At 46.1% G+C, this 13789-nt stretch overlaps 4 protein-coding genes across 4 annotated transcripts; 2 read left to right on the top strand and 2 right to left on the bottom strand.

Moving 5' to 3' along the window:
• Positions 1-48: 48 nt before the first annotated feature.
• On the top strand, positions 49-2236 carry AGABI2DRAFT_189248 (hypothetical protein). Its single transcript, XM_006453845.1, has 7 exons — positions 49-238; positions 395-571; positions 646-806; positions 879-1084; positions 1182-1413; positions 1496-1635; positions 1703-2236. The coding sequence occupies exons 1-7, from the start codon at positions 159-161 to the stop codon at positions 2147-2149; spliced, it is 1443 nt and encodes a 480-aa protein (XP_006453908.1). The 5' UTR covers positions 49-158; the 3' UTR covers positions 2150-2236.
• A 964-nt stretch (positions 2237-3200) lies between these two features.
• On the top strand, positions 3201-5508 carry AGABI2DRAFT_213401 (hypothetical protein). Its single transcript, XM_006453844.1, has 10 exons — positions 3201-3423; positions 3477-3642; positions 3701-3737; positions 3790-4167; positions 4222-4351; positions 4406-4490; positions 4545-4741; positions 4798-4882; positions 4938-5038; positions 5102-5508. The coding sequence occupies exons 1-10, from the start codon at positions 3247-3249 to the stop codon at positions 5282-5284; spliced, it is 1539 nt and encodes a 512-aa protein (XP_006453907.1). The 5' UTR covers positions 3201-3246; the 3' UTR covers positions 5285-5508.
• Positions 5509-5736: 228 nt separating this feature from the next.
• Positions 5737-8906, bottom strand: AGABI2DRAFT_113660 (hypothetical protein; the record flags this gene model as incomplete). The annotated part of the gene is made up of 4 exons (XM_006453843.1): positions 5737-7738; positions 7787-7844; positions 7895-8498; positions 8553-8906. The coding sequence occupies 4 exons, from the start codon at positions 8904-8906 to the stop codon at positions 5737-5739; spliced, it is 3018 nt and encodes a 1005-aa protein (XP_006453906.1).
• A 70-nt stretch (positions 8907-8976) lies between these two features.
• On the bottom strand, positions 8977-12896 carry AGABI2DRAFT_196465 (RNA-dependent RNA polymerase). The gene is made up of 12 exons (XM_006453842.1): positions 12433-12896; positions 11902-12382; positions 11746-11845; positions 11073-11699; positions 10851-11024; positions 10695-10801; positions 10627-10634; positions 10445-10578; positions 10375-10386; positions 10014-10319; positions 9908-9965; positions 8977-9838 (listed from the first exon to the last, which is right to left on the bottom strand). The coding sequence occupies exons 1-12, from the start codon at positions 12843-12845 to the stop codon at positions 9256-9258; spliced, it is 3003 nt and encodes a 1000-aa protein (XP_006453905.1). The 5' UTR covers positions 12846-12896; the 3' UTR covers positions 8977-9255.
• Between the last annotated feature and the right edge of the window lie 893 nt (positions 12897-13789).

Here is a 13789-nt window from a genome sequence, read left to right as displayed (position 1 = left end):
TATCAGTACCTCGGAGGAAGTAGATCCTTCTTTTTCAGTGCGACCACAGCATACGAGTCGATTTTTACTTTCTTTATTTCAGTCCCCCGGGTTGTTGTCTTTTGCACGGAGGATTGAAAGAAAAGAAAGGATTTCGTGTTTGGTTGATTTGAAGGATTATGTCGGTTGTTGGGAATAATAGACAGACACCTTGGTTGGGTGAATTACAGGGGAGGGTTTATGATTCTACATATGCAAGGTACGTATCCTTTTTCTTTCCTCTTTTTCTTTTCAATTCTGCGAAAGATCCCAATGAAAAAAAAATTGTTTATGTTTTTCTTCTTTTCGACCGACTTATCCTTTTTTTTTTTGTCTTTGGTGGTGATGTTGAGTCTGTTTTTTCCTTTTTCATCAGGCTCGAAGATGAAATTTGGGCATATGTAGATTATATGGCCCCGACACCAGAAGAAGAACTTGTAGTTACTCGTGTTGGGGAACATGTTCGCAAAGCTTTAAGACCCGCTTTCCAGCGCCACAATTGCAGCATACATACGTCGGGAAGTACGTCTACTGGATTGCGTTTGCCTTTGAGGTATGAGGTTTCTTGTCTTATATTTTATTTTATTTTTACCATTTTCTTGTTTTTATTAAAATGTGGATTGATAGTGATATCGACTTGGTGATTGCGACGGCTGAAGATGTTTCGGCGACGGATGGACTTTTGTTACTTGCTGAATTGGTGAGAGGGAAAGTGTGGTCTGAACGTGTGGTTGAAGTACTTGACGCGAGAGTTCCTATCATCAAAATTTCTACGAAGCGCGAATTTGGTACGATTTTATTCCTCTCCTCTTGTTGTTGTTCTATCTATTTTTTTGGCTGACCATCGGTCTTGTTCTTAGGGTCATTGAAGTTCGATGTCGGAATCAACAACACATCAGGACTTAAAAACAATCAATGGGTCAAGAACCGTTTGAGAGCCATGCCAGCGTTGAAACCTTTGGTTTTAATAATTAGGGGTGCTCTTTCACAACGAGGATTAAACGATGCATCCCAGCATAGTTTAAGCAGTTTCGCAATAGTATGCATGTGCGTGTTCTTCATCCAGGTGCGTTACGCCCTCATATACATATCCTACCAAAAAAAATCTTTAAAAAAATAAAATATGAAACTCATATAATTTTTACTATTACTATTTCAACAAGAAAAATCCATATGGAATATCGAAAAGTCATCTTGCCAATCCGAAAGGGTCGAAATCGCTTTTTGCTGTTTTGCATGGCTTTCTTGAGTATTATTCGAGGGGGATACCGTTTGAGGATTCGTATATTTCTCTTATGCGCGGCAAGTTGGTGAAGAAACCGAAGAAGGGGAAGAGTAGATTGATACATCGACGATGTCAGAAGAACCTTGTGATTCAGTGTCCTACTGACTTTGGTGAGTAAACCTACAACTTTTTTTTTATAGATGAGTTTAATATGGATCCTTTTTTTCGTTTTTTTTTTTTTTTTTTTGGAAGCGCGTAATGTGACGGCCTCATTGTCGCTTGAGAATTTTGAAAAGATTCGACTTGTTTTTGGGAAGGCACTCGAGAAAATTCGGAATGCGGGGATAACGGATCGTAATATTCTTGGTTCACTTGTTTCTGTTGACCAACGGGTATGTGTTCATTCACTGTTTTATTGGAATTCAGGGATAAACGCGGTTTTTTCTTTCGTTTTTGTAGTTTGTGGAACATCGTCGACGCGTCAAGGAACTAGTTCAGACGGGGCAGTTATCGGAAAACCTTCGGCTTGAAGAAACGGAAGAGGCGGGACCCGAGGAAGAGGAGTGGTCGTGGGATGTGTCTAGTTCGACGATGGTTCAAGCGGCGAGCCCAAGGTCATATGGTGCACGTTCTTCGTATATTCCTCCTCACCTTCGGGCGGATGCTGGTCCTTCGTATTCTCCTCCTCATCTTCGAGCGAATGGTGCTCGTTCTTTCTATTCTCCTCCTCTTCTTCGGGCGGATGGTGTTGGATCTTCGCATTATGCTCCTCATATTCGAACAGGGTTATCTCAATATCAATCGCAACCCACACCACAGAATTGGAATATTGGATGGGATCCTTATGTTTGGCAGGCGAACCAAATACACTGGACAGGAATGATGGAACGTGGACGTGATATATAATGATTATAACTTAGCTTTGATTGATACTTGTACTATGTTTTTGGAGCCCTTTCTTTTCTTAGCCTATAGGAATGTCACGGCAGCTTCCTCAACAAGATTTATAATCACCTTCTGGCACTTGGCGTTGACGAGATATGAAAAACCTCTCACGCCTCTCAAAGCCATACACTGCCTGTATTCTAACCACCACGTCCTCAGATTTTCGCAACAAACGAATCATGAAGTTGCTTACCACGAGGGTACAAGCACAAAGATATCGTTCGGATCGAATCAGCGGATGGCCTAGTTTGGAAATATCCCCTATTGGGATTCATTTCGATCATCTGGCGTTCTTCTTTGAGTGTTCTTTGACTCATGGGACTTTTTCTTCGTTACCCGCCGTCCATAAAAGCCATGGCAATAGAGCATCTGTCAATGGATGGCTTGTCGACGTATCCGCTCGACACGAATAAACCGAATCGCGGGACGACTCTGGCTCTAGCTCTAGCTCTGGATACTTGTCTAAGGGTCTGCAGTCTTCGTGGGATTGGATTGGCTGATTGGTTGCCGTCAAAGGGGTCTTTTGCTCGTAAAACAGTTTTGGGGGTCTCGGCTTTGTGTACGGCCGAACTACCAGAGCGCATCTCGCCTGGGCCTAGAAACTTGCAGACATCTCCAGTGACAGGCGTTTTCACCTCGTGATGCTTCCATATATACTTGTGTCCTATCGCCCATGCTGTCAGTGACTCAGAAGAGAAAAAACATCGGATCTGGTCCCGGCGGCCGCCGACTGGATTGTTGAATTGATGTCGTTATCAACGGACTTCTGGACCCGTTACTGACATATTCTGTTTAATGTCGTCCTCGAGTTTTATTCTATAGATTTGCAGGGAGGATTTCAACGGCATATGTGCCTCGTAGACCTCTGGCTGGCGAAAACAAGTGAAAAGTGTTGGAATTGAGGATGGGACTGTCGCCGATTGTGCGTGTCAAGAGCCATGTGTTGTGCGGAGTCAGGTGATGCTCGGCAAGGCCGCTCAGGATTTGTTTGCGGTCTTATTATTCCGCTGAGGCTCTGCGCACTTTCCTGTCTTTTCTCTTCTCCCCCCCCCTCAAGTATGCTGCTGTCTGCCTGGACTGCTGCCCTTCTTCCCCTCCTCGCCCTCGCCCAGGACGGCTCAATTTCTGGCCCAACCTCGAGTGCGGAAGCCGCTGGCTACTCATGCGACGCGTCCAAGTGTAAACTACCCGATTGCAATTGTGCAAGTACAAATCCGCCAGGCGGTCTGAAGCCAGTGAGTATATGCTACCTTTTTTTTTTGGCGCGGCCGGCTCATCACCGTATTAGTCTGAAGTCCCTATGTTCGTTGTCTTCACCGCTGACGATGCAATACAATCGTACACCCTCGATTCCGTCAACCAGTTTTTGGCTCACCGGAAAAATCCCAATGGTTGCAGTCCAAAAATGACCTATTACACCTCTTTGAACTATACAAACTACACTCTTGTTACAGGCACGATTCTCGTTCTCCTCATCTCCCTTCCCACACTTATTCAGCGTGCCCTCTGCAGATTGGTATGTTGCAGGTAATGAAATTGCGGATCATACGTATGTAATTCTCTTTTTCATTTCATCAAGCACCATCACCGACATTCTAAAGCATGACGCATGTTGGTTCTCCGCCCGCTGATGAAATTAACGGCAACCTCATTGCCTTGAATTCTCTCGCCGGTATTCCTATGAGCGCCATCAAAGGTTTCCGAGCGCCTTTCCTTAATTATTCTCGTGAAACCCTCGAGCTCCTCTACAAGGCACAATTTCTTTATGATTCCAGCGCATCGTCTGCTATTCCTGTCACTGATCCTAACACCGATTGCTATTGGCCTTATACAATGGATTATGGAATGGCCAACAATTGCCTGGATGTACCTGGAACTTGTAGGGGAGAGCCTAAACTGCCCGGGATGTGGGAGCTGCCTATGGCTGCATTCTTTGACAAAAGGGGAACCTCTGGAGTTCACCTTATGGATCCGTGGCTGTGAGTACACTTTATCTATATATATGCATTTGTGACTTACCAAGCTGATCGCAGTGATACTGCAAACGGCGAAACTGCGGTGAACGATACAGCTACCCTTGAATATATGAAAGCCACCTTTACCGATCATTACAACGGTAATCGACAGCCCATTGGTATTTTTACCCATCCTATCCATCTTTCGGTAGGGGTTCTCAACATGCGCCTGATTGTCTTTGTCAATGACACCAATCCACAGACAACTTATCCCGGTGTCGCATCGCCGGATTCAACGATCAAAATGCTCAACGCCTTCTTGGATTGGGCACAAGAGCAGAAGGATGGTCAGTAATTTTTTTTGATATGCGGTCGTGTGACCTGCTGATGCTTCTCAAAAGTATGGATTGTGTCCAATGAACAGCTGCTTGATTATGTCCGCCATCCTGTTCCCCTTTCTCAGCTCGATTCAGTCGCTGCACTTAAGTGCGCATCCCCTCAGATCGATGCCAACACCAAGATTTGCAATGGTATCCCACAGAACGAAGAAGGTTTACTCTCTCACTGTCAATTCTCTGAATTTCCCTTCTATACCTGCGTAAGTCTTAATGTGTATTACATTTTTGTGTTTTCGTGTATCTGATTGTGCTCTAGTATGGCTGCCCTGAGGTCTTGCCTACTACGGACAACCCAAATCCTCCTCAGCAAGTGCCAGATGGCCAGAACGCTCGTTTCCGACGTAAGCGTTATGTGTTTTTTTACTATCTTGCATCTCACTGATCGCCATCTATCAGTCCCAGCCAACTGCTCGACTGCCTTCTGGGATCCTATCCAGGGTCAATGTTCGTGTACCTCGGACACCTGCGCATTTACCGACAACTCCCGTCCCATCGGGGTAAGTTTGATGACCGAGGAGTGATTTATAACCCAAGCTTAAAATAACTTTTCTTCTTTTTAGCCCAATGGTGCCAACCTTACTGGTGGAGGAATTGGCGGTAGTTTTGGCGCATCTCCGTCAACGACTAGCTACATTCCCTTCAACAGTGTACCTCCAAGGTTTAGTCCTGGAGTTGGGAATGCGTTCGCTGTTGGTGTTCTTGGCGCTGTTATCGGTGCTTTGGGCGTCATCAACCGATTTTGAGCTATAGAGACTTTTAAATTTAAAAAAAGAAGGGTTTGTTTTGAACATTTTGGGAACCATCTTTTTCTTCATTTTTTTTTAACCCTTTTAATATGGGACTATTTGATTTTTGAACATTCATTAACATTTTTAGTATTACGGACATTTTGCACCACTCGATAGCATCGATTACATTCTTTACATATAGACATTACTAGAATCTCAATTATCCCTCTACATACGTACATCATCCCGCGAGGCCTAAATTCTTTTATGTTTGCGAGGACAGATGATGACGATTTAACATATATTTCTTAAATTTTAAAACCTTCCTAGCATAGCAAGATTTATCACGAATAAAAATTGGCATTTGTCCAAGCGTCGATGATCCGTCGTTATAATAAGTATATAAGTATATATTATTATATATGCGTCTGTGTCAGCTGCGTAGTCTCCGACTCAGACAATCCTTCTTAAGCACCTTCAATCTCGGGTAATTGAACGGCTCCAAGCCAAGCAAGTATAATCTCCACGCGAGGTCCATGTAATGGTATATTGATAGGTGGAGTTTTCTTGATCCCAGCCGCTTTATCCGTAGCCGCTTGTAAAGCTCTTTCTTTCTGACGTTTGACCACCGGTGCCAAGAGCATTCGTGCGCAATCGAGAATGTGACTCGAATCGTGTCTGTAGTGGATCTCCGCCGTCGCTGTAGTACTGGTGGTAGTAGAGGTGGTTGGAGAAGTAGGAAAAGGAGAAGGGGGAGGGAGAGGGGTAGATGGAGGAGGGGGATAACTATCGTCATCATCGTCGTCATACCCATTAGGTTTCTTTCCTTTAATAGTCGAAGAAGATTCTCCAAATTGATAAAGTGAAGGAGACCTTGAAGGAGATCGAGGAGGTGGTATACGAGGTGAATGGAGAGTATAAGAACTGCTTTTCCTTGATACCGGCGCAGAGCGTGACGTAGAGGTCGTAGCGGTGGTGTACGAATAGTCCCCTGTTAGGTATGTTGAAGGTGATAAACATGATGATGATGATGAAGGTTCTTCCATTGTCGTTTCGAAATAGGGTGAACTTGGACTACTGATATAACTTGGGGTCGGACTCATAAAGGAAGAGGTAGACGGTGTTGCTACAGAGGTGGGTGTGGTAGTAATACCATTCAAATCCATCCCCGCAACCGCATTGGCCAACGACGCAGCTGAAGATACTGATGTAGAAGAAGACGTGGAAGGTACTGGCGCAACCAAAGCAGGAGAACAAGCCGATACCGTCGAAATACTCGAATTCATAGAATCAATCGAAAGCGAATTCGAAATAGAAGGCGTTATCAACTTGGGCGGTGGAGCTTCTATCGCATGAATAGTAGCCGTAGAACCAAGTCTCCCTTTTCCACGATGATTACTCGCAAGTGAATGCGGTTGAGTACCATTTCTCCATCCAATCCCGAGTCGTTCCAAAACTTCGATGAATTCAGCTTGACCCATGGAACGTGGTGGAAGAAATATAGGGTATCCTTCAACACCGTCTACCAAAACAGCAGTTTTAGCAAACTGCGGAAGGAGATTTGAAAAGTCGGCTAAGAGTAGATGGCAAATCAAGACACTAAAATGTGACTCGACGAGTAAGGGGTGGTATGTCGTTGATACAGCAGGCATGTTGGGAAAAGGTGGAGGTGGAGAATTATTATGGTTTCCAGGGCGTATCGCCTCAGAGAGCCGAAAGGCATATTCTACTTGAAATGCAATATCACCCTCGTATAACGCCTTAGAAGAGGCACCACCATCAAAATGAGAAAGAAACCTCTCGTGATCGCGCATGCTTTTTTTGATTAGACCAACAACTTGGTCTCGAAAAGGTTTGGCCGCGAGAACATTCCGATAGGCTTGGACTTTTGGTCCATTACGAGGTCCTAAGGGTCCTTCAGGATTTCCTATTTCGACACCTCCGTATCGGCCTGTTTCAAGGCAACACAGACGAAGGTCTGCTCCCTCTAATCCGGTAGGTTTTGATACACCTTCAAGATCGATGATGGCACTTTCGATCAGATGGACCGCGTGTTGTAGGTAAGCGGCACCGCGAAAGAAGAGAAGTTGAGTCTCAATAGGTTCCGGAGCGTCGGGCAGTACAGAGGGGTGTAGGGGAGCATTTTCGCCGTCCGCCCCTTCAACCATCCCTTCAAGAACGGAGGTCCCATCTGATGGCGCTTGACCCGTCGTATGTCTATCTGTTCCTCTGCGTCTCTTAGATTTGGAACTTCTCGGTTCATTTTGAGCGTTATGATGCGCAGTTCGGGCTCTACGTCGGGCCCGTGCTTCTTTGAGCGCATACGTAAAGTCTTTTGTTGCTTGCACGAACTCTTCGCGAAAGCAATGTACTATGCCTCTCGTCCGAAGATACTCGAGTTGATGAGGGTATAGTGATATTAATTCATCCAATACAGTCGTAGAAGTGGATTCGGCTAACTGCCGATGGCTGTAAAGATAGTTCAAGACATGTAAACAAAGTGTAAGCGCTGCATACCTTGAAGGTATCTTCTCGTGAAAGAAGTGAACATATTTCGCTTCCGCGTTATTAGGATCTGCTCGAACACTATCAACACGTGTAATAAGGTTAAAATTCATGCCTTACCGTGTTTAAGCACTCGCTCGGCAACATCATCAAATACACTACCCCCTTGCATGACCATCACACTAGATGCAATCTCGTCTTCCATATACGCCCGTGCCAGCTTCTGGACCGCAAGTGTACGTAACCTGTGCACCCGATTTGCAGACATTGAGGTATTTCGGCCTCCAGTATTATTCGTCCCCAGTGGGTTAAACCCTAAAGACTGCGCAGCAGCCAGGGAAGTCCCGTTATACGAGGTATTATTCCGCATAGACGAAAGTTCAACTGGCGATACACCTGACGAAGCACGGACAGACAAATCCGTGGCATGGTCTATTAACCTTCGTATATTCGTGACCGACCGCAAAACGCCTGGGTCTATAGGTGGCGGTAGTGGTTTCCCCGAGGACTGAGGCATAGCAAGGGCAGGTATGACAGCATGAGGTGATTCTGGGGGCGAAATATCGTCCAAATTAGAGAACGAACGAAGTCTACCGGACGGGCTGACCGGTGAAGCAGGAGAGGAGTAGATAGACCGGGAAGAGGAGGCGGTGTACATGTCTGGATCTGAATTGAGGTAGAAAAGGGATTCCAAAAGCTCGATAGGTAGTTGAAGCCACGGGCCCTAAAGGATGTGAGCAACCGACCAAAGCATTAACGTTGACGAGACTACACCAACATGGTACGAGCTTATATATCGCCAGTGCTTGTTCCTGCTAATACAAAGCACTTGTGGATGGTCCTCCAAACTCCCGTCGCCGTTCTGAGATCGCGCCTTTGATATAGCGGCGGGAATAGCACCAACGGTTCCTTTAATCTTTGCTGCCTTTTTTGATTTCTTCTTCTTCTTCTTTTTCGGAGGCACTGTCGTAGGATCCGGTGGTAACAATTGTTCCGAGAGCAGCGGCGAGGCATTGGCTGAAGGGGTTACGGGAGTCGAAACCTCTGAGACCTCGGTGGGATCTGTAAGGCTGTCGTCGTCTGGAAGGCGAGCTGGATCCATTGCAAGGCCCGGCGTAGAGGCGCTAGACATAGAGAGAGTTGGCTGCGACAACGCTATAAACTAAGAATTTTCAGCGCCTCAGAAGACGTTCCCACGGCATCGGGGTTCGGCGGCTTGCCACAAGATAACATTCTTTACCTACAAACAGATACTTCCCCGACGCACACAGCTGGCGTACGCCGGGGACGAACACGGGTACAAGTATAGTACAGATGACAATGAACAAATTCAGAGACAAGAAGCGAAGCGAAGAAATATGCTACAAAAGCTGCGATGAAAGATGGTAAAATGACGGACATACGAGGAAGCGAAACGTGAAAACAACAAAAAGAACCAAGAATACCAAGAATACCAAGACATCAAACTTCACATCAAAACTTCAATCATCACCGTCATCAGAATAATAACTTTTTTCCAACGCGCGCATATGCGACCCAGGAATGGTCCTCATCTCATCAATCTCCCGGGTACAGGCAACGATTCCTTTGGACATACTCCTCGCTTTGATCTCGCAAAGTTTCTGGAAAGCAAACTGGAAAGGAACAACATTCTGGGAACGAAACTCGCTGTATGCGAATGATGCCTTGATCTCCTCAGCCTGATCAGCAGTTATGATTGCCAGTTCCCCCAGAGGTTCAGCAAACATTCTTGCCCCCGTCACATAAGCAGGTGTACGCGACTTGTGTTTTGGTACGGCCTTCGAGTACCCGTTGAAAGCTTCGAGCACATGAGCACGTATTTTCCGCAAATCCTTATCGAAGTCGGGATACTTGCGATAGTTTGTAAGGGAAAATGTGGCGGCGTTTTCGTACGGCGCAATAAGAGCCTGGTCCATCCGGTAAACACACGAACTTGAATTTATTCTGAATTTTTCCTTCAGTTCTTCACCCTTTGCTTTAGCGGCTTTCTCAAGCTTGTTGAGAATGAATGCGTCGCTCGTGGAGCTGGCGATGGGGTGTGTACTCTTTTTCGTGTTTGGTTTCTGCCCAGCCAAAAAAGAGTGTTTGACAACACCATAATCCTGTGAGTACTCTCTCTGATCTTCATTGAAGATCCCATCTGCCAGGATTAAACCCGACTTGCTGGCGTCTAATAGGGTATTAAACCTAGGAAAAATTAGTCAATATAGTATATTACAATGACATCCAACTTGCATATATGCCAGACGAATAGCTTTGGGGTGATTGTAGCCATACTTCTGAATGGCATAGTCGTGAAACATGGAGTACAAGCCTTTGCGATCCTCGTTAAGCGCCAGAAGGGCACCCTGAAATTCGATCTGCCGCTCCGCTGCTGATACACCCCCAAGTCGCTCACAGAACTGGCGGACAGTCTCGACATGCTTCTTGAAATTAGCATCGTAAAGGTCATCGGGAGGAGGAACAAAAGGTTGGTTCCTGAACGGCTCCACAATATCGGGCTCGCGGAGCATGAAAAGCGTATCTAAGAGTCAAGAACATGGGCAGGTTCAATACCATCCAGATATCATATTTCTCACCTCCGTCCATGTCTATAAAACTCATTTAGAAACAAGATTCACCAAAGAATATAGTAATAACAAAACATACCACCACCGCTGAGTAAACTGGCAAGACTACGTTTTCCTTTCGTGGAGACGATGATGACATCGGGCCACCGATATAATTCCGGCTTGTTCACAGCCTTGACCTTCTGTAAATCCGAAGCGAGCCGAACAGGGTATCTGAGGCAAGTCAGACCGAGATGATATAATCACGATCGCGAGTATCACCTTCCAAGCTGTAAATTGATCCGTCTAAGGCATACAAGCATACAAAGCATGGGAAATCAATTACTCACAATAACGTCACCGGTTACAATGTCATATGTAAGTTGTGTTCGAGGATCCAGAAGACTTTCAGAGGATCTAAAATAAATCTCACCCTCGTCCAGAATTCCGAGAGGATCTACGGAAAGGACATTAGGGCATATTGGCGGCTGCTAAAGGTAACCCACCAGGCGCGACAAAACCTGAGAGAGATTCAGCTAAGGGTATCGCGTATTTTTTGACGCAGTGTTCGATTTCTTGCTCAATGATGAAACTGAGTTTGTCTTTGAGCACAGCTGAATGTCTTGGGTGGAATCCGGCTTGTAGAAGTTCGAGTACGAACTCATTAGCAACGAACGGTGCTAATAAATATCATGTTGGGTATGGGCAGACTGTCACATAACCCTCACCTCCACTGTATTGATTCCGCTCGCCAGACGTACTGCCTGCGTCTTCAAACGAGTCCACCTCAATAATTTGATCGAATTCGTCGTCTTTCCATGACCCTTTTGTAAACCCTTTTGCACGGCTAAGGCCAGGCGTCAGACGTGCAAGACGGGATCGTCCGATACGTCCCGCTTTATATACCGCCTGCCATAGGTGAGCGCTGTGCGGACGGTCCCAATCTATCAGAGGCTGGATCTGCTCAACTAATCCCTTCTCAAGCCAGCTTAGGAGCGTTTCATGTGGAACGCCGTTGTATGCGAGATTTACAATCGGCTGGGTAGTAATTGAAATTGAATTCGGGGGTTGGGATGTGGAGAGAAGTTCAAAAATCCGGTGTGCCCGGTGCAGCTGTGTGTGCTTGATTTTGTTTTGGGATTCACGTATCCAGATTTTAGAGTCTGGACTCGTGTCATCGGGGTGAAGAATCCAAAGGCCCTTGGCTCCAGCAATACGCCCTTGAACGGCGACAGGCAGACTGTATTTGTTCAGATGCCGGTTAATCGCGAGAAGAGCCGCTTGGTTGATAAAACCGCAGCCATCAGTCATGGTTTCTTCGGCTGATGCTTTTCCACCTCGATACCCGCTTCCATCTATAAACCGTTTTAGCCATTGAAATTGCGATATGATGCGACCTACAGATATCATCGATAAAGAAAATATTCCGGGCCTCAAACTCGACGGCAGGAATACTTGTGGATAACCCAAGGGCAAATCGTGTAACGTATTTACTAAGAGCCTATGAAAAGTGAGATTAAAGTTAAAGAAGACGGACGGTGAAAAGAACAGTCGCACCTGCTTGTAGTTGTATTCAGGTGGGTTGTGCCAATTAATGAAATCGGAAAACGAGATGCGATAATTATCACCAGCTTCAACCGACGGCTTGCGCCTCAGATCCTCATTCGTCTCCACCATGTAAACGTTATTGTGCTTGCCGTTGTCGTGCTTGACGTGGAAAGGAACAAAAATCCGCCCACATAATACAAATTTCTGCTGCAGGAATCTTTTGATTGCCGCGCCTTCCTTCAGAATAAGTTCATGTTCAATACGAAGTTGTAGGATGCGACGAGATCCGCAAAAACGAGAGAAACGGTGCGACCGCTGTTTCTTCATGGGTCCAAGGCGGATAACATATCGCGAACCTTTGCCCTCCAGAGTAGCAATCTGTTGGATTTGTCCCCCAAACCAATCATCTTGTCCATCCCACGAGCCCATCAAGCCAAGCCCTCTGCCTTTGTTCTCAAGTAATGCGGCTTGCTCGCGATCCAATTCTTCCCTAATGATATTGTTACAACCATCTCTCGACAAAATGACAGGTCAACGAACCAAAGTGGAGCGTTGGCGGCGCGAGGATGTTCACGATCAAGTACAACCCTTCTTACATGTGGGGCGGCTTTAGCATTTGATCCCCGGAGCTCGGTAGGCTTTTCGCGCAAAACCCTCCGGACTTCCTCCCAAGTCCAAGATTTGCTCGTGACGCCACGCGCAATCTCGTATTGAACGCCCCAAGCGAGATCAAGGCTATCCATTAATCGTTGCGTCTCGTGATCGTACGCAATCACATGAGGCTGTAGGGCACGACCAAGGCCATCGTCACGAAAGAAAGACGTGATTAGAGGAGGAATGTCATTCGACACCGACACAGTGATCGCTTCGAAAGATGTCTTTGTAGGTGAAGACTGATAATCTTCACGACCATGAAAGAAAGACGCGACTAGAGGAGGAATCCGCGCAGTCATCGCCTTTGTTTCGAGAGATGTCTTTGTAGGTGAGGATTGACGATCTTCCTTACGTGCCTTTGGTGTTCGAAGCGCCGAGGAAACGTCGAGAACATTTCGGTTTACAGAATTAGAGCTGGTTGCTTCGGCATCAAATACATCACTCGGACGTGCCCGTTTGCGCCCGACAGTCTTAGTTAACGGCATCTCGACTGAATCCCACGAGCTACTCTCCTGACGCATACCAGCAGACGACCAGGAGGACGATGTAGTGCTAGACAGCGTGGGCTGAGATGCGATTACCGGGGACGCCGATCGGGGAGACGGAGGCGAATCAAAACTTTCGAAATCTAAACATCGATTAGTTCGTCCACCGTTTGTTTGTCTTGTTGAAAGGCATACAGTTGCTGACTAGAAGCGCACATATTCAAGCTTAAGCTACGAATGCAAAAAATGGATGTATCCCACTGACCTTCGTTCATTTCGTCTTCGTCATCGTCATCATCTGGTATGAAGATGGTTTGCTTTGGCTATGAAGATGGTGAACAAGAATTGAAGAAAAGCCCGAATTCACGCACTCTCAAATCAGACCGTTCTTTCCCTTTTTCTGGAAAACGACATTGTGTGATTTATGTCACCAACATATCATTGTGCACTTACTAGATGGTGTTGAAAGCCCAAGAGTGTCTATACCAGTGCGTATGGCTTTCGTGGTCGATGGGGGAGTTGTAAAGGTCCGAATTTGCTTCGTTGGAGTCCTTGGCAGCGAAGAGAGGCGCGCCCTGGCTCGTGATGAAGAAAAAGAGGCTGCTGAAAAACGATGAACGCTAGATTGTCATAGTCTTGTGAACTTTCCTCACAATCAGACACGTTGTGTTGGGCCTCGACGCGTTCAGTATTGACGACAGGGGCAGAAGGCTGTTTAGACAACATAATCCTAGTAACCATTTTCGCTGTTGCATCTG

The sequence above is a fragment of the Agaricus bisporus genome (assembly GCF_000300575.1).
Source record: "Agaricus bisporus var. bisporus H97 unplaced genomic scaffold AGABI2scaffold_1, whole genome shotgun sequence".
NCBI lineage: Eukaryota > Fungi > Basidiomycota > Agaricomycetes > Agaricales > Agaricaceae > Agaricus > Agaricus bisporus.
The sequence above is the reverse complement of the archived record's forward strand: the minus strand, read 5'-3'. Positions and strand labels throughout refer to the sequence as shown.

Coding starts and splice junctions, on each gene's coding strand:
- AGABI2DRAFT_189248 (XM_006453845.1), top strand. CDS start 159: ATGTCGGTTGTTGGGAATAATAGACAGACACCTTGGTTGGGTGAATTA. Junction 572..645: donor GGATTGCGTTTGCCTTTGAG/GTATGAGGTTTC, acceptor GTGGATTGATAG/TGATATCGACTTGGTGATTG. Junction 1,085..1,181: donor TGTGCGTGTTCTTCATCCAG/GTGCGTTACGCC, acceptor TATTTCAACAAG/AAAAATCCATATGGAATATC.
- AGABI2DRAFT_196465 (XM_006453842.1), bottom strand. CDS start 12,845: ATGACTGCGCGGATTCCTCCTCTAGTCGCGTCTTTCTTTCATGGTCGT. Junction 11,025..11,072: donor GCGGAATCAATACAGTGGAG/GTGAGGGTTATG, acceptor GATATTTATTAG/CACCGTTCGTTGCTAATGAG. Junction 10,802..10,850: donor CTCAGGTTTTGTCGCGCCTG/GTGGGTTACCTT, acceptor TCCTTTCCGTAG/ATCCTCTCGGAATTCTGGAC.
- AGABI2DRAFT_213401 (XM_006453844.1), top strand. CDS start 3,247: ATGCTGCTGTCTGCCTGGACTGCTGCCCTTCTTCCCCTCCTCGCCCTC. Junction 3,643..3,700: donor AAACTACACTCTTGTTACAG/GCACGATTCTCG, acceptor TGCCCTCTGCAG/ATTGGTATGTTGCAGGTAAT. Junction 4,742..4,797: donor AATTTCCCTTCTATACCTGC/GTAAGTCTTAAT, acceptor ATTGTGCTCTAG/TATGGCTGCCCTGAGGTCTT.